The following is a 19,850-nucleotide window of genomic DNA, read 5'->3' as shown; positions in this document are numbered from 1 at the left end:
AGGGACGCTCAGCAGGGGATTCCCCCACAGACACAGGCCTCTACACTCTGGCTCCAGGGCCCTTTCTCTCAAAGAGGAGCTCCATCATGGGCTCTAGGGGATCTGAGATTTGGCATGTGTGTGTGTGTGTGTGTCTGGACCTTCTCTGGAGAGGAAGAACTTTCTTGAGTTGTCAGAGGATCTGTGATGTGGAAGGAGTCCTGCCCCACCATTTCCAGGGAGTCTGAAGTTCTAAACACAGATGTGAGACTCACCGATATGTTTTTCTTCTTTTCAGGTATTTAACTGCTCTGCCCCAGATACGGGGAACATGGAGCTCCTGGTGCGGTATGGCACCGAGGAGCAGAAGGCCTGCTGGCTGGTGCCACTGCTGGAGGGCAAGATCCGTTCCTGCTTTGCCATGACTGAGCCCCAGGTACCTTGCTCATGCCATCTCCACTGACTGGGCCTCAGCTGGTCTCTGCCTGCAGGAACGTAGGTCACTGGTAGCTCTAACCAGAATGTACTCCTGTGCAGGTGGCTTCATCAGATGCCTCCAACATAGAGGCTTCCATCACAGAGGAAGGTGGCTCCTATGTCTTAAATGGTCACAAGTGGTGGATCTCAGGTACTTGATCTAGAATATGTTTTTCAGAGACATAAGTCTGTATCAAGCAGGGCTGATGCTTGGTACAACCTGGCTTCTTTCCCAGGTTACACAAACTGGGACAAGAAGACAAGGGAGCACTGCAGCGGATACACTATGTTGTGGGGGCCCTTGAGGTATCACTAGACTACCATACCTATGGTAGCAGCTGCGGAACTCCAGGAATCTCATCACTTACCTCTCTTCTTCTGCCCCAGACAGCTTCCTTTTGGTGGTTTCCCCCAGACCCAAGGTCATGTATATTATATCTTAGAGGCTCCCAAGTGCCTCTTTCTTCCCCAATCCACAGGGCCCCTACACTTCCCAGAAGCTAGGGGTCACCATCCACCATCCCATTTCATAGGAGGAAATGAGGACTCAGTGTGACCCATCACTTACCTAAGTTCTAGTACCCAGCTGGCAGGTAGGGAACCCTGCATTCAGAATTTGCTTGACCCCTAAGCCTGTGCCCAAAGCCATTGTTTATATCACTTGTGAAGACACAGCAGGGCAGGCTCTGTAGGAAGGAAGTAGCAGTTTGAAACATCCTTTTTTTTTCCTCTGTAAATGAGAAATTTACTTTCTGTTTTGCTTTTTGTATTTTTGAGACAGAATGTATGTAGGCCCTGCTAGCCTCAAACTTGTTATGTAGCTCAGGCTAGCCTTGAATTCAGGATCCTCCTGTTGCCACCTCCCAAGTTCTGGGATTCCAGGTATGTACCACCACACCAGGCTGAAATTTATGTATTTTAAAAATTCCAGGGGGACTGGAGAGATGGCTCAGTGGTTAAGAACACTGGTTGTTCTTGCAGAAGACCTGGGTTCAAATCCCAGCACCCACATGGCAGCTAACAATTGTCCATAACTCCAGACCCAGGGGATCCAACAGCCTCTTCCAACCTCCATGGCATTGCACAACCTGGGTGCACTCACATACATGCAGGCAATGCACTCAGAGATATAAAATAAAAATAATAAATAAAATATTTAGGAAAAAAAAGTTAAAATAAAATTCCAGATATTAGCTGGACATGGTGGTTCACAGTGTAATATAGCAATTGGGAGGTAGAATCAGAAGGATTAGTAGTCCGAGGTCATTCTCAACTACATAGTGAGTTCAATACCAGCCTAGGTTACACATCTCAAAAAAGAAAAACCAAAAAATAGAATTAAAAATCCAAATGCTGGCATTTTCTAGAACACTTTAAAAGGTTCATTTATAAGCCAGGTGTGGTGGCGCATGCCTTTAATCCCAGCACTTGGGAGGCAGAGGCAGGTGGATCTCTGTGAGTTCAAGGCCAGCCTGGTCTACATAGTGAGTTCCAGGACAACTGGGGCTACAGGGAGACCCTGTCTCAAAAAGACCAAAAAAAAAAAAAAAGGTTTGTTTATATTTTTATTATTTATTGTGTATTGTGTATGTGGGTGTGCATGTAGAGCTCAGAGGACAGCTTTCAGGAATCAGTTCTCTCCTTCCACCACCTGAGGCTTAGGGTTTGAACTCAGGTCGTCAGGCTTGGCAGCAAGTGCCTTTACCTGTTGAACCATCTTACCACCCCTACAGGTTTTCTTTTAGTTGTTATAAAATGAACTCACGAAACTTTGTTGCTGAAGCATTTGACTTTCATTATATCCCCACATTTATAGTAAAAATTCAGACATAGAAGAAAATAGAAAAACTGCCTTAATTTTTCCCCTGTTCCCACCTTACCCCCCATTTTATTTTCTGAAATAGTCTCACTATGTAGTCCTAGCTAGCCTGCAACTTGCTATGTAGATCAGGCTGGCCTCAAACTGACCAAGATCTACCTGTCTCTACCTCCTGAGTGCTGATAATAATGGCATGCACCACCACACCTGGCTTATTTTATTTTTTATGTGCGGTACTGAGGACTGAACCCAGGGTTTCATATATGCTGGGGAAGTGCTCTACCCTGAGCTATATCACCAGTTTCTTCATCATAGTGAATTCTTAGGCTTGTTTTCATGAATGCAGTTGCTAGCTGGGTATCTTTTGACATAATTGTTACACATTTGGCATAGGTAGCACTCAGTGAGTGCCTCAAAAAGGCTAGCCAGGGACAGAGGATGTGGCTGTTAGTAGGGTGCTTGCCTACTATGCATGAAGCCCTGGGTTTGATCCTCAGCACCACATAAACTCACCCAGTATGGTAGCATGTGCCTGTAATCCCTGCATCCTGTTGGTGGAGGCAGGGAATGAGGAGATCAAGCCTTGCCTTTCATGGGCCAGGACTGTGTGTGGACAGAGGCTTAATGGCCCTGGCATCAGCTGATGGAGCTCCTCTCTCTTCTTTCCTGGCAGGCATCCTGGATCCACGCTGCAAACTCTGTGTGTTTATGGGCAAAACAGACCCACAGGGCCCAAGACACCGGCAGCAGTCCATACTCTTGGTTCCCATGGACACCCCAGGAATCAAAGTCATCCGGCCTCTGACGGTGTATGGGTTGGACGATGCTCCAGGTTAGACTTCCCAGGGCTGGTCACTGGTTCTGGCTTGGGCAGTGGTTTTGGAAGCCCTGTTCAGTCCAGAACTTTCCTATGCCAAGATCTGATGACATTAGTAAAATATAGTTCAGCCTTTCATTTCATAAGGAACATCAACCAAACAGCAGATTTCCCATGGATGTTTATGCATGCTTTTCCTCTTCCAAGTCCAGAGGATAAACAAGTCTATGAGACCAGAAAGCCAGGAGGGCAAAGCCACACAGATCAGGAAGAACCCTCTAGACCTTGTCTAGTGACTTTCAGACCATAGCACCACTTGGCCCCCTTACCATGTGTAAGGAATGGATCTTCTCTTATGACAGCTTTCACATTCTCACCTCTGGCACTTCCAGAGAATCACACTGGGAGTTTCAGCCTTCATCATTGTACAAAAGGAAAGGGCAGGGCCTATCGGATGCTCAGCAGGTAAAGGTGTTTGCCAAGCCTGAGTTTGATCCCTAGCACCACACGGTGGAAGAAGAGAACTGACCCCTACAGTATTCTTTGACCTTCACATGTGTGCTGTGCACACACATACACATAAACACACACAACACATACACACACACATACACATAACACAACACAAAATAAATAAATGTAATAAAAAATTTTAATATAAATTAAAGAATGGCAAAATATTTGTTTGCCACTATAAAGTAGTGATTCCTTTTCCATCTTTAATAGGTTTCTCCTGACCCACCCCTTAGCCATAACCCAGTTAGAAGGCTAACCAAGGGGCAGAAATAGTGCCAGCAGATAGCCCAAACTGAAGCAAGGAATAAGCACATCCAAGCGGAACAGGAAGGCCAGTCACTGGGTGATGCATTTTGGTCTTTCAGGGGGCCACGGTGAAGTTCGGTTCGAGCATGTGCATGTACCCAAGGAAAATATAGTCCTGGGCCCTGGCCATGGCTTTGAGATCGCCCAGGGCAGACTGGGGCCTGGTCGGATCCATCACTGCATGAGGTTGATTGGGTACTCGGAGAGGGCCCTGGCGCTCATGAAGACCCGAGTGAGTCTCCCCTTTCCCCAACTGACTCAGAGCCACTGTAGCTGGCTGGGGGATTTCAAACCATAGTGCCCTTCTTAGAGTAGGCCTCACAGGACAATGTTCACACCCAGAAGCTGCGTCCCTGTCTGCTTTGCATCTGCTTTCTTGGCCACAGCTTAATCTCTGGAGTAGAATGGGCCCCCTCCATTCAGATGACCAGAGGTCAAAGGCCAGGCTCTGTGGTAGCTGAGGGCAAGGATCCAAAGCCTACAGGGTCATGGGCAGCCATGAGCCATTCATTAAAAAGCCAGAACATGGTTAAACCTCAGACACTCAGAAGAGCCACATAGTTCATTTTTGTTCCTGGGGTTATAACACTTGTCCTGAACCATTCTCTCCCCTAGCATGTTCAGAAAATATAATCTGAGGCCAGGCCTGGTGGCTTATGTCTATATTTCCAGCACTCAGAAAGCTGAGGAAGGAGAACTGCTAAAAGTTCAAAGCCAGCCTGGATAGCAAAAGAAGTCCTCCACTATGAATCTCTCAAAGAATAGAGGTCTTATGTAGAATGACTGTTGCCAGGGACAGGAGTTCACCTCACAGAGATAAAGCAAACCCTTGATACCAAAATGGCTATTTTTCAAGAGCTGCTACACAAAGCACAGAAGCCATCAGGTGCATCTTGATCCCCAAACATACCTGCCATTTACATACTTCTGGCTGAGATGGGCCAGTTCTTGACGAGAAAAATGCTCTTTCTATGGTCCGCTAGCCCCACACAGCCTTAAAACTCAAAGCAGCATCCAACAGAGCAGTTTGGCCTCAGAAAGTGCCAGTATTAACATAGCAACTCTGCTCAGGGCTCAGAAGGAGTAATCAGGAATCAGAAAGAGGTTTGCTTCCAGGAGGGTCACACTAAAACTTACTCTAATGCCAAAAGTTTAGGTGCGGCCTACAGGACCAACAGTGGGTGACTGGCTAGGCATCTGTAATGTGGGCATTGCTGTGAGATTCCCAAAAGATATTATGGAAATTCTCTCTCTCTCTCTCTCTCTCTCTCTCTCTCTCTCTCCTTTCTCTGTCTCTGTGTGTGTCTCTCTCTCTGACAGGGTCTCATGTAGCCCAGGCTGGCCTGGAACTCTTCTTTAGGCAAGGATGACCTTGAATTCCTGGTCCTCCTGCTTAGACCTTCCAAGTGTTGAGACTACATGTATACAACACTGAAAACTGATTTTTTTTTGTCTGTTTGAGACAGGGTCTCCCTGTAGCCCCAGCTGTCCTGGAACTCACTATGTAGACCAGGCTGGCCTTGAACTCACAGAGATCTGCCTGCCTATGCCTCCCGAGTGCTGGGACTACAGGCGTGTGCCGCCATGCCCGGCTTCTTTTTATTATTTTTAAGTAGGGAGGGGGTTAGTGCACATGAATCTACATTCATGTGCTTAAGGAGACCACAGACATCAGATCCACCTGGAGCTAGAGAGTGGTGCTGGGAACCAAACTCCTATAAAAACAGCAGTAAACATTCTTAACTGCTGAGTCCTCTCTCCAGCCCTTCTATCTACCTGTCTATCTAAATATATTGAGATGAGGGTCTTGCTATATTGCTCAGGTTGTCCTCACATCTCTAGACTTCAGAACCCTCCTACCTCAACCTTCCCAATAGTTAGAAGTACAGATGTGCTATGTGCCCTGCCAGAGCTCCCTGCTATCATGATGAGTGATTAGATAGTGGGATACCAGGTGTTGAGAATTGACAGTTCTGCCACAAAATCTATTATTTGTGTAAAATTACTTTCATAAAGATAAATAAAAGAAGAATCCTTTTTACTCTGACGTTTGTAGCCTTTACACTTTAAAACAAACCTTTGCATTTTGGGTGGTACTGGGGTATGAGACTGGCTGTGGTCAGCAGGGGCGACCTGCTCCTAGAGGAGGCTCCCACAGTTCCTCCTCTCTCAGGTGCTGGCTCAGAGCTGTTCCCTCTTGCCCAGAAGTGCTGCTGAGCTTCAGTAAAAGGTTCTTGGGCATCAGTTGGCTACCAAGAGAACTCTGGCTTAATGTGGTATATGTCAGCAGAAAAAACAGCTCTCACCTCAAAAGGGATAAGAGATAGTTTATTCTGAAGCCAAGTATGAGTGATCCTGGCCCAGGAACACAAATTTATAGCCCCAGGAACTCTAGTGTAGCAAGAGTTTTGTGAAGTTCATATAGTCCTGAACAAAGAAAGTCCCAAAACACTTTTCAGATACATTGGTGAGATGATCAGATTAGGCAGGTAACAACAGAGTGGGGAGACCTCTGCTGTGGGTCTCAGATGCTGGCTGATAACATTCTTCACCTTTGGGTTTGTGGAAGATAGAGATCTGTTTATGCATTCCAGAAAGGATTTACCTAATAGTCATAAGGATGATACATCACACCCAGAGATGGGCAATAAATGACTATTTAAGGGGCCAGGATAGCCCAGGATAATCTGACCCTGGACCTGCAACATTCTAACCTGTCCACAGACACTGGAGTTCTAATCAGTCAATCAGCCTTGTAGAGTGTTTGCTATAGTGTGGCTTCTTTCTAGGCCTTAAGTTCACATGTGCATGAATGTTGCCTACATTGAGATCTGCCTAGAGCTCCCTGGTGAGCTGGCACATAGACTGTGCACTCTTCCTTTTGCACTCTCCTGTCCTCTCCTGTGTGTGCTCCCTCCACCTCTGCAGGTCACCAGCTCCTGAGCCTTTCACAGCCACTCACTGCCCAGCTTCTCAGCTTGTGTCTCTCTGGTGTCCATAGGTGAAGTCCCGAGTGGCCTTCGGAAAGCCCCTTGTGGAACATGGCACCATCTTGGCAGACATTGCCCAGTCACGTGTGGACATTGATCAGGCACGGCTGCTGGTACTGAAAGCTGCCCACCTCATGGATGTGGCAGGAAATAAGGTACAAGTCTGGGAGAGGACCATACAGATGACAGACATCATCCTGAGGTCACACTCGGTTCAGTAAGGTGTCGACAATGCTCCTGCACACTTTGACATTAATGACTGCTTCAGCTTTACTCGGAACTCTCTCATCAGCTATTCAAAACTAGAAAAAGCTCAGGCAAAGCTGAGCTTCTACTGACTGATGACCCTGGTTTAAGACAGCAGGCCTTGATGGAGCCATATGGCCCCTCGGAAGGCCCTTGGCCCTGAACTCCTGGGGATGTTGGTGCAGGAGGTAGACAGAAGGAGACAGGCAAGGAAAAAGATTCCACAGGCTCTGATCCAAATGTAGAATTAGCCAGTGTAGGGGCTTATTCCCAGAGCTATATGCCCCGTAAGTAGAGCTCTTTCAGCATTGCCTGGATACAGTGCCCACGGTAACATCCTGTCTTGTCTAACTTCCTATGCAGGGAACTCTACCCCACCCCACACCAAGATGAGGGCTGCCCCAGGAATATAGCTCCTGGTTCTTGGATGATCTCATGCTGGAGGCTTGTAGGCACCTCACTCTAATGCCCAGGCCCAAGGCAGAGCCATTCTGGCTTTGGTCCATTGTTGCTTGGAGACAGAGCTGGATGTTGCTGTTTTTGTGGTGCTGGGAGTCAGTTCTGGTGCCTTGTGATCGCTAGGCAAGTGCTCTCCCATGAAGAGCCCCTCAGCTTCCCTGGATCCAGCTGTGACCCAGAACACATCGCAACAGAATCTGTTCTTTCTCCACTCTGAATCAGGCCTGCTTACAGTGCCCACCCTAATAGTCTAGCACTCTGTGGGGGGGCCTCAATTTGGCTTGTATTTTTCCTCTTCCCTGTGAAACAGGCCAGCAGGCTGGCCTGTGTGCTTTCTGACTCCACCTGCTCTTTTCAGGCTGCAGCGTTAGAGATCGCCATGATTAAGATGGTAGCTCCGTCCATGGCCTATCGAGTGATTGACCGTGCTATCCAGGTGAGCTGCCCTGGACTGCTCTCACTGTGCCTGCCACTTTCCTTTTTTCTCTTCAAAATAAACTTCTGTGGGGTCTTCTCCCCTTTTGTGCTTTTGTTGGGGAGGCTTTTTTTGTTTCTGAGACAGGGCCTCTCTAACCCCAGCTGGCTTGGAACTCATTATGTAGACTAGGCTGATCTCAGTCTCACAGAGATCTCCCTGCCTCTGCCTCCCAAGTGCTGGGATTAAAGGTGTGCGCCACTGCACACAGCCTACCCCTGTTTTGAAGATGAAGAAATCAAGGCTCAGAATAGTAAATGACCTGCTTGGCCCATTCAGCTTGGAAGTAGCTGGCTTTAAGCTCACAGGAGACTGGATCATTGCAACCCAAACCAGTGCCTAACCCTGTGGGGGTGCCTCGTTCCCATCTCCTGACACTTGGTCCAGCATAGAGCTTTCCTGGTAGCACAAGACATGTTGCAGAACAGACTTAGTGAGTCAGGTGTCCAAGGAGGGCAGTATGGCCCCACATGAAGTCTTCTGGAACACAAGTTATATCACACAGTCATCATAGGTGACACCTCTGACAAGACCACTGTCACCAACTGTTCCAAGCAGCCTGACATTTCTAGCACTGACCCAGGGCTTCCTCTCCTTCCTCCCTTGTGTCTGCCAGGCCTTTGGAGCAGCAGGCCTGAGCAGTGACTACCCCTTGGCCCATTTTTTTGCCTGGGCCCGAGCACTGCGCTTTGCTGATGGCCCCGATGAAGTGCACCAGCAAACAGTGGCCAAGATTGAATTGAAGACTCCTGCAAGACTACAGGAGTCAGCGGCGCCCAGACTATAGATGGTGTGCTTGGAAAGGCATGGTATGTGTGATCCTTGCACCCTGCCCAGCACCTCTATCTGGGACATTGAACTCAGCCTTCTGGGGTCCCCCAAGAAGGCATTTCTGGAGGAGCAGCAAACTTGCATTTCAGGCACAAAGGAAGGGAGTTTGGGTGCAGGCCTAGGGAGCTAGTCTTAATTCCTCAGAGTCAACCTGTGTTCCCTCTCTTTCAGGCTGTAGGTGTCTGGACACCTGTGTGCTATGCTGTCTCCAGAGACTGTAGAGCTCCTGCATTGGGGCCTCCCAGAAAGCACAGGGACAGTTCAGGGCCAGAGTGAATGCTCCTGTGGAATGGAATGAAACCACTTCATAACTCCACTGGCACCTGATTTTCTTCATTTAAATGCTCATATCACATGCTGGGAGTGGTGGTGCACACCTTTAATACTTGCACTTGGGAGGCAGAGGCAGACGGATCTATGTGAGTTCAAGGCCAGCCTGGTCTACCTAGTGAGTTCCAGGACAGCTGGGACTACAGGGAGACCCTGTCTCAAAAAAAAAAAAATAAATAAATAAATAAATGCTCATATCACAAATCTGATTCAGATATTCTGTTGGAAAGGGCTTTGGGGACAGAAGACACTGAATATTCTGTGCCACACCACTGGCATGTGGAATAAAGACTATTGCAGTCCCTGTATCACAGGTGTCAATGGTTCCTCACCTCTCCTGCTTCCTCAGCCCCCTCCCTGCACCTGCCCCACACACAGGGAATGGATGCCATGGAGCCCAGTGGCTCCCAAAGTGCTGCCTCACATCCCTCACTGCACAGTTCCATACTCTGATGCACAAAATTTCACCAGGCTGTTGGGGTGTGAGAGAACCCCAACAACTGCCATGTTCCACCACCTGCCCTGTTCATCATGTTGGAGAACAGGGGCAAGCAAGATGCTGCTGTGGTTTGAAGGGTAATGTTTCCTTCCTGAGGCTGGGGAAACGGTCACCTCTGTGAAGTCTGAGGTCTTGGAGAGGCAGGTGCCCCATGAGTCCAGGCAGAGATAAGCCATCCCGGGGAGGATCCAGCCTTGGGATGCAATCACAGCCCATTTCAGGGCAGCAGGCTAGGCAGGGGCCATCCCCCTCTGCTATACTGCAGACTTGACCTTGAGGGAACCATGTTCCCTGAGTGGACTCATTGCTGCACTCTGGACCATGCACCTCAGTGTGCACAATCACCAAAGGCTCTTGAACAGTTTTCTAGGTCTGCTGCACCCATGTGAGCCCGGAATACAGGTCTTCCACCACACCTGAGAAACTTACTGAAAGAAGGTCAGTGACATACCCACTGCCGTTCGTTGCCAGCACAATGCCAACACACTGGCAAACTGGTAGGATCCCAGAAGCCTGAGTCTCACTTTTGTTTCAGGCCTGGGGGTGGGGGGGATTTATAAAAAGAAAGGGGTCATGACCTGGCATATCATGTGACCCCAAGAATGTCTCTCATGCCCTTTAAGGTTAACCTTACTCTGATGCCATGTTGAGGGACACCCCACATCTCCCTTAGATTTGCTGCCCTTTTTCTCAGATTTGCTGCTTCAAGGGCTGGAAGCACTGTGGCAAGTGCAAGTGGCCTTACCCACTGAGCAATCTCCCCAGTTCCTAGTTTGGGTTTTGAGGGGGGGCTGGAAAGGGGGGGGTCTTTTATAGAATTTTTGTGGGTTTTTTTTTTTAATATTTTGTGGATTTTTTTTTTGTTTTTTTTTTGTCTTTTTGAGACAAGGTCTCCCTGTAGCCCCAACTGGCTGGAAGTCACTCACTATGTGGACCAGACTGGCCTCAAATTCACAGGAATCTGCCTGCCTCTGCCTCCTGAATGCTGGGACTAAAGGCATGCACCACCACACCCAGCTCCAGTTGGGTTTTTAAAAGACTCTTCCAGAGTTGGGGAGATAGTTCAGTTAGTAAAGTGCTTGCTGTACAAACATGAGGACTTGAGTTTGATCTCCAGAACCCATGTGAAAAAGCTGGGTATGATGGTACATTCTTGTTTTGGGGGGAGTTGGTTTTTCTTTTTTTTTTTGGTCTTTTTGAGACAGGGTCTCCCTGTAGCCCCAGCTGGCCTGGAACTTACTATGTAGACCAGGCTAGCCTTGAAAGGCATGCGCCACCACACCCGGCTTGATGGCACATACTTGTAAGCCCATCTCGATCACAAGAGGCAGAGATGGGTGGGATCCCTGAGGCTGGCTAGCCAGCTTGGCCTACTTAGTGAGTTCCAAGCCAATAAGAGACCCTGTCTTAAAACAAAGTAAAGCCAGGCGTGGTCGCTCACGCCTGTAGTCCCAGCACTTGGGAAGCAGAAGCAGATGGATTTCTATGAGTTCAAGGCCTGCCTGGTCTACATAGTGAGTTCCAGGCCAGCTGGGGCTGCAAGGGGACCCTGTCTCAAAAAGACCAAAAAAGAAAAAAAAACAAAAGTGGACAGGCAGGGTGTGGTGGTGCATACCTTTAATCCCAACACTCTGGGGAGGCAGAGGCAGGTGGATCTCTGTGAGAATGATGGCTCTGTGGTTAAGTTCATGTACTGTTCTTTCACAGGATCTTAGTTCAGTTCCCAGTACCCACACCAGGTGACTCCAGGGAATCTGACACTCTCTTCTAGACTCTATGGGCACCTGTACCCTCACAGAGACTTACACATATTCACATAATTTAAAAGCAAATCTTTTTAAAAATTAAAAAGGTGGCCGGGTGTGGTGGCACACGCCTTTAATCCCAGCACTTGGGAGGCAGGGGCAGGCGGATCTTTGTGAGTTCAAGGCCAGTCTGGTCTACATAGTGAGTTCCAGGACAGCTGGGACTACAGGGAGACCCTGTCTCAAGAAAACACCAAAAAAAAAAAAAAAAAGTGGACCGCTCCTGAAGAACAAAAGCTGAGGTGGTCATCTGGCTTCCATACAAACGCACACACACACACACACACACACACACACACACACACACAATAAATGAATGACCCTCTCATTATCCAGGACTGAGAAGGAATAAAGGTGGTTTGAACCAAAGGAATGTAACAATTTTTGGGTCTCCAAAGAACCTCCTGAAAAAATAAAAAGGAATAGGGGTTAGATGCGACACAAAGTAAGAGGGAAGGACCCAAAGAATAAGAGGGTCTTTCCCCACTTCCTCTTCTAGTCTTCCTGTGGCCCAAACCTTGGTGACTGCTATGGTGCTTCCCCAGCATGGAAGTGTGTGTGCCAGCATACTGGCCTGAGTGTGAATGGGCTTGGTTTAGTGATGCTCGTGTCTGACCAGTTTTATGGGATTTGTCCCAGCATAGCCCAACCTGTTTTGGGAAAGGAGCAGCACAGAGCATCCTGCCAGTTCCCTCTTTCACCACAGTGTTCTATCCTAAAACAAGGATGGGAGCACAAGCCCTCTGCTGCCCTCTGGCCAACATCAGGCTGGATTTCTATAGCAACACACCTGGGACTCCCAGGGTCCCGTTAAGAGTGCTCCTGCATGCACCTCTACTTCTTCCTCATTTTCCCGCTGCCTCCTGCAAGCTTAGCATTACAGGCTGCCTGTACTTCCTCAAACTGATTACAAACACAGGCTGATGATTCCAGAACAATCCTAAGAGGTTGGAAAGAGATTTAAACTCCAGGCAACCTTCCTGGTCAGGGCCCATTCAAGGCCACAGAGAGAGAGCAGTGCTGAGAGAGCAGGCTTCAGGACTCATGATGGTTTTTTTGTTTTGGGGGGTTTTTTTGGTCTCTTTGAGACATGGTCTCCTTGTAGCCCCAGCTGGCCTGGAACTTGCTATGTAGACCAGGCAGCCTTGAACTCACAGAGATCTTGCCTGCCTATACCTCCCAAGTGCTGGGATTAAAGATGTGAACCACCACGCCCGGCACATGATGTTTTAGTGTGGCTTTCTGCCACTGCAGGGCTTCAGGTTCCCCAGGGATATGTGGAGTGCTAGGGCTAAGCCTGGAAAACCACTCTGTGAGCTGGGGCTAAAACATTGGCTAAGCATTTCTATCTCTAAGAGCTCCCTGGGTCAGTATCGGCATAGACTCTTCCCCTCCATCAACACATATGACCTGGTACCCAACCCTATGATAAACTCAGATAAGTAATATGGGCCAGAGTTTCTTCTATATGGAGATTTTGTTGTTGTTGTTATCAGTTTACATAGATAATGCAGTTAAGAGCTGTTAAAGATAACAAAGCCAAGCCTAGTTAAAGTGGGAAGGACAGGTTTCATTCTACAATACGACTGCAGTGGGGCGGGGGCGGAGGGAAGGCAACGTGAACTGAAAAGTTTGATTTGTGTGGAGATGGCAGATTAAGCATTTGGGGGCATGAGAAGGCACTTTGGTCCACATGAAACCCATCTGGATTTGCCACTTGGTGCTTATGGAAATTAAGAGTCTGCAGACAGGCCCACCTATCTTCAGATATTGTCTGCAGTCAGTGGGAACGTCTGTGACAGTTTTGAACTTTCTCAGACCATGCTTTAAGGGGACCCGGGATTCTCCTGGATGAGGCCTTGAGCTGATAGGAGCACTGTCAGTGCTGGCTCAAGTCTCTTCCTGGGTATAAAGTATGTGCAAATGCAATTTTTATAGGCCAAGCTTGAGAAAAGGCCCCAGAGGAGCCTAGCTAGAATTTGGTCAAGGAATGAATCTTAGTTCTGAATTCGACCATCCCAAATTCAACTGGGTTTGAATCCTGGCTCCACTACAGACTAGCCAGTGATCTTAGGAAGTGATTTTTTCCTTCTTTTAGCCTTGGATATTTGTTTGTTTGTTTGTTTTTTCATTTGAAAGGAGAACAGCACTCCTAGAGTTGAGGATTAAGTGAGATGGTGCATACTTTATTATGAGCGCTGTTACATGGGCACAGCAGTTGTTTCTGTATGATTGGAGTCAGGAGGCAATCAGAGAGGAAGAAGTTGGGCTGGAGGTGTAGCTCAGTATGGAGTTTGCCCAGTATACACAAGGCCCTGAGTTCAAGCCCAAGCAACAGCAGAATAAAGAATCAAGGAGACTGTATTAAGTGAGGGCCCAAGCCTGAAGGGTCTTCATTTGCAAGGGCCTGCTTGGACCCACTGAGACTGCAGAGCTTCTCAAACTTAGCATGCAAAGGCATCTCCCTGGGAGTCTGGTTAAAGTGAAGAGTGTGATTTGGTAAGTCACCTTTCTGCCTCACTTGTAGGCAACAGCTGCTTGCTCCAAACCCCCCTTTGAGAAGCCAGGGTGAAGAGGATGGCTGGGCTTCCCAGGTACAGGGCACCACCTGACAGAAGAAGAGCTGCTAGATGATGATACAGATGAGGTAACAAGTACATCCTATTCCCAGCTCTTAGAAAAATTATCCTATTTGTTTTCCCACCCATTTTAGAGATAAGGAATCTGAGGCTCAAAGAGGTTACATAACTTGCCCAAGATCATACAGTCAGTCAGTGGATTCAGAAGACTGGAGCTCCTTCTACTCTGAGGCATTAATTTTTAGGGGTTTCCCACGAGGTTCTGCTGGGAATAAACACGAGTTTTTCTGGTGATTCTGTTAAGGAAAACAAGTAACCTCAGACTAGCCCTCCATCTGCCTTAGGGAGTCAGGCTCTGAACTGGGAGTTTGTCATGTGGGGCTAGTTGTGCACAAGTGACATAAGCTACATGTGACACAATTTTCCATGTGTGTACAAACGAGGGGGCAGAGGATGTACACAACCTCATGACTGAGGATGTCTTACAGTTTGAAAGTTGCTGAACCTCCACCTAATATCACTGTGAAGAGGAGTGGGGAGCTCTACCATTAGAGAAAGTCGTATCCCAGAATGGGGTTGAACAACCTCATACCTAGTCTAACCATCCAGTGACCCTAAAGAAACCTCAATTACCACCTGGTTTTTGTTGTTGCTGTTGTGGTACGTTTTGTTTTGTTGATGTTTTTTTTTTTTTTTCATTTTGGTTTTCTGAGCCCCAGGTGGCCTGGAACTTGTTGAGATCAGGTTGGCCTTGATCTCACAGAGATCTGCTTGCCTCTGCCTCCTGGGCACTGGAATCAAAGGCACGCACCACCACACCCTGCTCTTGTTTTGCTTTTTCAAGACAAGCAGAGCAATTGCACACTTTCTTTTTAAAAAAATATTTTATTTTCATTTTATGTGCATGAGCATATCTCTTGTTTTGCTTTTTCAAGACAAGCAGAGCAATTGCACACTTTCTTTTTTAAAAAATATTTTATTTTCATTTTATGTGCATGAGCATATTGCCTGGGTGTGTGTGTGTTGTGTGTGTGTGTGTGTGTGTGTGTGTGTGTGTGTGTGTAAGTGCACCTGTATCGTGCAATGCCCATGGAGATCAGAAGAGGGCTTCAGATCCCCTGGAACTGAAGTTACAGATGGCATGGTTGTTAGCCACCATGTGGGTGCTGGGAACTGAACCCAGGTCCTCTGCAAGAGCAGCTAGTGCTCTTAATCACTGAGCCATCTCCCCAGCCCTTGTTTATTTTCTAAGAGGAAGCCTGCTGCCTCTCCCAAGGTCCCCACACTGTGACAGGTGCTTTCACTTTAGCTAGTGCCTTTCGTAGCAGTGAGTTCAGAGACAAGGGGCAATGAAGAACAAAAGAAAAAGTCAGAAAAACGGAGGTTTTGGTGTTGTTTTGTTTCATTTTTAAAATCAGATTGAAGTCTTAAGAATGAGAACACAGATGGAAAGAAACAAGAATGAACTGGATATGGTGGCGCACACTCATAATTCTGGCACTTGTGAGATAGAAACAGGACAGTAAGTTTGAGGCCAGCTTGGGGTACATAGGGAGACTGTCTCAGAAATCCCAGGGGCTATGAATGCTGGTCAGTGGTTAGAGGATTTCACTAACATGGCTAAGGGCCTGGGTTTGATCTACAGATCTACATCAGAAAAGAAAACATGAAAAAGAGGAAAATACTTATGCAGGTAGAAATCTAGGTTGAGTGTTAAATTTTACTTCATACATTAGGCACACGGAGCCACATGGAGCTATACTTTTATTACAATTTCAAAACATTCAGTTGAGCTTAGACAAAAGTGTTTGATGGTTATTTATTTTAGTTTTATTTCTGTTTCTGTGATAAAATACCCTGGCCAAAACAAAAGATTAGGGGAGAAAGGGGCTTCTTTGGTTTACAGTTCCAGGTCACAGTCCATCATAGCAGAGAAGTCAGAGTTGCAGGAGCTCAGAGCCACTGGTCACATCACATCCACATCATGAACAGAGAGAAGTAAATGCATGTAGGCCCGCTTGCTTTCTTCCTTTCATATATAGAACAGGGCTTGCTGCCTAGGGAATGGTGCTGCCTACAATGGACTGGGTCTTCCCACATCAATTAACAATGAAGACAATCCCTCACAGACATGTCACTGACCAATCTGGCCTAAACAAATATTTTAAGATTCTCCTCCCAGCTGGGTGTAGTGGCACATGCCTTTAATCCCAGCACTTGGGAGGCAGAGGCAGGCGGATCTCTGGGAGTTCAAGGCCAGCCTGGTCTACAGAGTGAGTTCCAGGACAGCTGGGGCTACAGGGAGACCCTGTCTCAAAAAGCCAAAAAAAAAAAAAAAAAAAAGATTCTCCTCCCAAGTGATTCTAGTTTATATCAAGTTGATAGTTACAAACTAACCATCACGGTGATAAGCTGAAAATTGCATGAATGCAGACAAAGAAGCTCTACTAGGTAGGCCGGGCAGGTGGGATTTTTGGCTGAATCTTGATAGGTAAGATTTACAGGCACTCCAGCATGCTAGGCAAGTGCTCTGTCACTTAGTTACGTCCCTCACCCCCAGAATCCCTTACCTCGGTTTTTTTTGGGGGGGGGTTCTTTTTCCCCCCTGCTATGTAGCCCTGGCTGGCCTCAAACTCACAGAGATCTACCTGCCTCTGCCTTCTGAGTGGTGGTATTAAAGCATGGGCCACACAATGTGTATTCCAGGTTATCCTGGAAATCGAAGTTCTGCCTCCCTTGGTGCTGGCATTAAAGGGTGGGGCTTAAACCTCTTAAAAGGGGTAGGGCTCTTTCTTGACTTCATTGTCACAGTATCCATAGTTGTGTCCACAGATCAGTGGCCAACATACAGTCCTTTCCATGCCCAGGAGCTACATACCCTTGAGGTGAATGGCCAAGAGACTGTTGCCCAGATCAAGGCCCACATGACCTCATGGAAAGCATTGCCCCAGAAGATCAAATCATGCTCCTGGCATGCACACTGCTGGAGGATAAGGTCAGTGTGGGATGGAGGCCTTGAGCACTCTGAAAATAGTTAGCTGCATGTTGGGAGGTCAAGTCCACGGTTCTCTGGCTCATGCTGGAAAAGTGGTAAGTTAAACGCCAAGGTTGCCAAACAGGAGAGGAAGACAGGCCAAGCAAAGCAACAGATATACCCTGTGCTTTGTCAGTGTTGTTACCACCTTCAGCAAGAAGGACCCCATTGCTTATTCTTACAGTCTATATAATTCTGGTTTCCTCTAATAAAGCCACTTTGCCCAGGTGAAAATAAAAGGTGGTAGATGGTGGCTGGAAATGTGGCTCAGTTGGTTGCCTGTTTCCCTAGCATGCATGAAGCCCTGGGTTCCATCCCCAGTAACACATAAATCAGGTGTGATGGTATACACCTGTCATCCTAGCACTGGGGAGGTAGAGGCAAGAAGATCAGAAGTTCAAGGTCAAGCCATCCTTCAAGGTCAATATGAATTCAAAACCAGCCTGAGGTATAAGAGACTGGGGAGGAAGAGGGAGCACATTTCTTTTCTTTCTCGTAAGTTTCCTGAGTCTCTGGCTTCATGCTCCAGAACAGCACATGGTAGAAACCGCACCCTACACCATCCTTCACCTGTCCTCTTCACATGTGCCACCCACCACTCCTATCCCACACTCTCTCCCAGTCAGCTCTGGGCAAGCAGACTGTCTCAGATACAACTGATTTTCCCTGCTGTCCCTAGAGAGAGCTCTCCAAAGCACACATGTAGCCTCATCACTTCTAGACTTAAAAGTTTTGGTTAATGGGGCTGAAGAGAGGGCTCAGTGGTTAAGAGCACTGGCTGCTCTTGCAGAGGACCCGGGTTCAATTCCCAACACCCACATGGCAGCTAACAACTGTCCATAACTCCAGTTCCAGGGGATCCAGGGCCCTCTTCTGACCTCTTTGGGCATTGTGCACCATAGGTGCACTTATGCACATGTAGGCAATACACTTATACACACAAAATAAAAATAATAAGTAAAAAAAAATTTTTTTTTGGTCTTTTTTGAGACAGGGTCTCCCTGTAGCCCCAGCTGTCCTGGAATTCACTATGTAGACCAGGCTGGCCTTGAACTCACAGAGATCCGCCTGCCTCTGCCACCATGTGCGCCACCATGCCTTTAATCCCAGCACTCGGGAGGCAGAGGCAGGTGGGCTACAGGGAGACCCTGTCTCAAAAAGACCAAGAAAAAAAAATTTATTAAGAAACAAAACAACAAAAAGAATGACAGCTGAGTGTAGTGTAATCCCAGCACTTGGGAATCTAAAGCAGGAGGATTGCCATGAGTTTAAGGCCAGCCTGGGCTACATACTGAGTTCCAGGTTAGCTTGGGCTACAGAGACTCTGGTGGTTTGAATGAAATTGTCCCCCATAGGCTCCAAGTATTTGGACATTTTGTCCCCAGATGGTGGTGCTGTTTTGGGAGGTCTTAGAAGGTGTGGCTATCCTGGAGGAAACACATCACTGGGGGTGGGCTTAGAGTGTTCTTAAGCCTCTGCAACACACAATATGCTGTGTGGCAAGCTACATATATAGAATGCATGTGCTTGAGGGTCTCATGTAGCCCAGGCTACCCTGGAACTCTTCATGCAGGCCAGGTTGACCTTGAACTCCTGATCCTCCTGCCTCTACTTCCCAAGTGCCTGAGATTACAGGCCTGTATCACCAAAGTAAACTTTCAATGCAGTCTCTCTTTTTTAAAATATTTTATTTATTATTTTATTTTATGTGTACGAGTATATTGCCTGCATGTATGTGAATGTAGCCATGTCATGCAGTGATGTGGAGGTCAGAAGAGGGCTTTGGATTCCCCTGGAACTGGAGTTAAGGGTGGTTCGTAGGCACCATGTAGGTGCTGGGAACTGAACCGGGGCCCTCTGCAAGAGCAGTCAGTAATCTTAACCGCTGAGCGACCTCTCCAGCCCCACAGTCTTTTTTTTGAGACAGACTCTCACTTGTAGCACTAGCTAGCCTCACTATGTAGACCAGTTTGGCTTCAATCTCACAGAGATCTGCCTCTCAAGTGCTGGGATTAAAGGGGTGTGCGCACACACCATTCAGGACTTTCAATGTATTTTTGATTTACGATACTTCAACTTCAGATGAGGTTGTAGCCCCCTGCCCCCATAAGTCAAGAAGCATAGTGAATAGTGCTGTTCATATTTAAACAGTAAATATCCTTGGACTCAGAGGTTCCATTCTGTTAATTTCTCAACACACTGTGGCATTGTTTGTAGTTGCAAAAGATTGGGAGCAACCTAAACGTCATAAAAAATGAAAATGTACATGTGGTCAATGGAAACAGCCAATAGCTATTTAAAAAGTATATTCCTTGGCCAGGCATGGTGGTGCATGCCTTTAATGCACTCTGTGAGTTCAAGGCCAGCCTGGTCTACATAGTGAGTTCCAGGACAGCTGGGGCTACAGGGAGACCCTGTCTCAAAAAGACCAAAAGAAAAGAAAAAAAAGCATATTCCTTGTGTGTTGTTGTAGGAATGGATCTGGGGTATCAAGAAAATGACTACATGGTCCAAAGTATTTTGGCAAAGGTTTTACTTCTGCAGGAGGGTGCGTTCTAAAGTGAGCAAGCATATAGGCAGAAACTGGGCTGGGTTTTATTCCTAAAGCAAAGGGATCCTGTACCTCACTGTGAGTGTTCAGAGCACAGCCTCGAATACTCACACAATTGGCTAATACAGAGCTGTGCA

At 47.3% G+C, this 19,850-nt stretch overlaps 1 protein-coding gene across 7 annotated transcripts in view; it reads left to right on the top strand.

Annotated features, from left to right (window-relative positions):
• The window catches only part of Acad10 (acyl-CoA dehydrogenase family member 10), a 47,402-nt gene extending 38,038 nt beyond the window's left edge, over positions 1–9,364 (top strand). For 4 of the 7 annotated variants that reach the window (XM_029570618.1, XM_029570619.1, XM_029570620.1 and 1 more), the window contains 8 exons: positions 278–415; positions 517–607; positions 2,949–3,107; positions 3,974–4,146; positions 6,916–7,059; positions 7,968–8,045; positions 8,701–8,893; positions 9,087–9,364. In XM_029570618.1, the coding sequence (XP_029426478.1) occupies positions 278–415; positions 517–607; positions 2,949–3,107; positions 3,974–4,146; positions 6,916–7,059; positions 7,968–8,045; positions 8,701–8,871 (954 nt within the window). In that variant the 3' untranslated portion in view covers positions 8,872–8,893; positions 9,087–9,364. The remainder of the gene's footprint in view (positions 1–277; positions 416–516; positions 608–2,948; positions 3,108–3,973; positions 4,147–6,915; positions 7,060–7,967; positions 8,046–8,700; positions 8,894–9,086) is intronic. The other 3 variants (XM_029570624.1, XM_029570622.1, XM_029570623.1) reach the window with 1 other exon arrangement.
• The last annotated feature ends 10,486 nt before the right edge of the window (positions 9,365–19,850 follow it).

Source organism: Nannospalax galili, unplaced genomic scaffold (genome assembly GCF_000622305.1).
Source record: "Nannospalax galili isolate Female #2095 unplaced genomic scaffold, S.galili_v1.0 scaffold120, whole genome shotgun sequence".
NCBI classification, from domain to species: domain Eukaryota; kingdom Metazoa; phylum Chordata; class Mammalia; order Rodentia; family Spalacidae; genus Nannospalax; species Nannospalax galili.
This window is presented reverse-complemented; position numbering and strand designations above follow the sequence as displayed.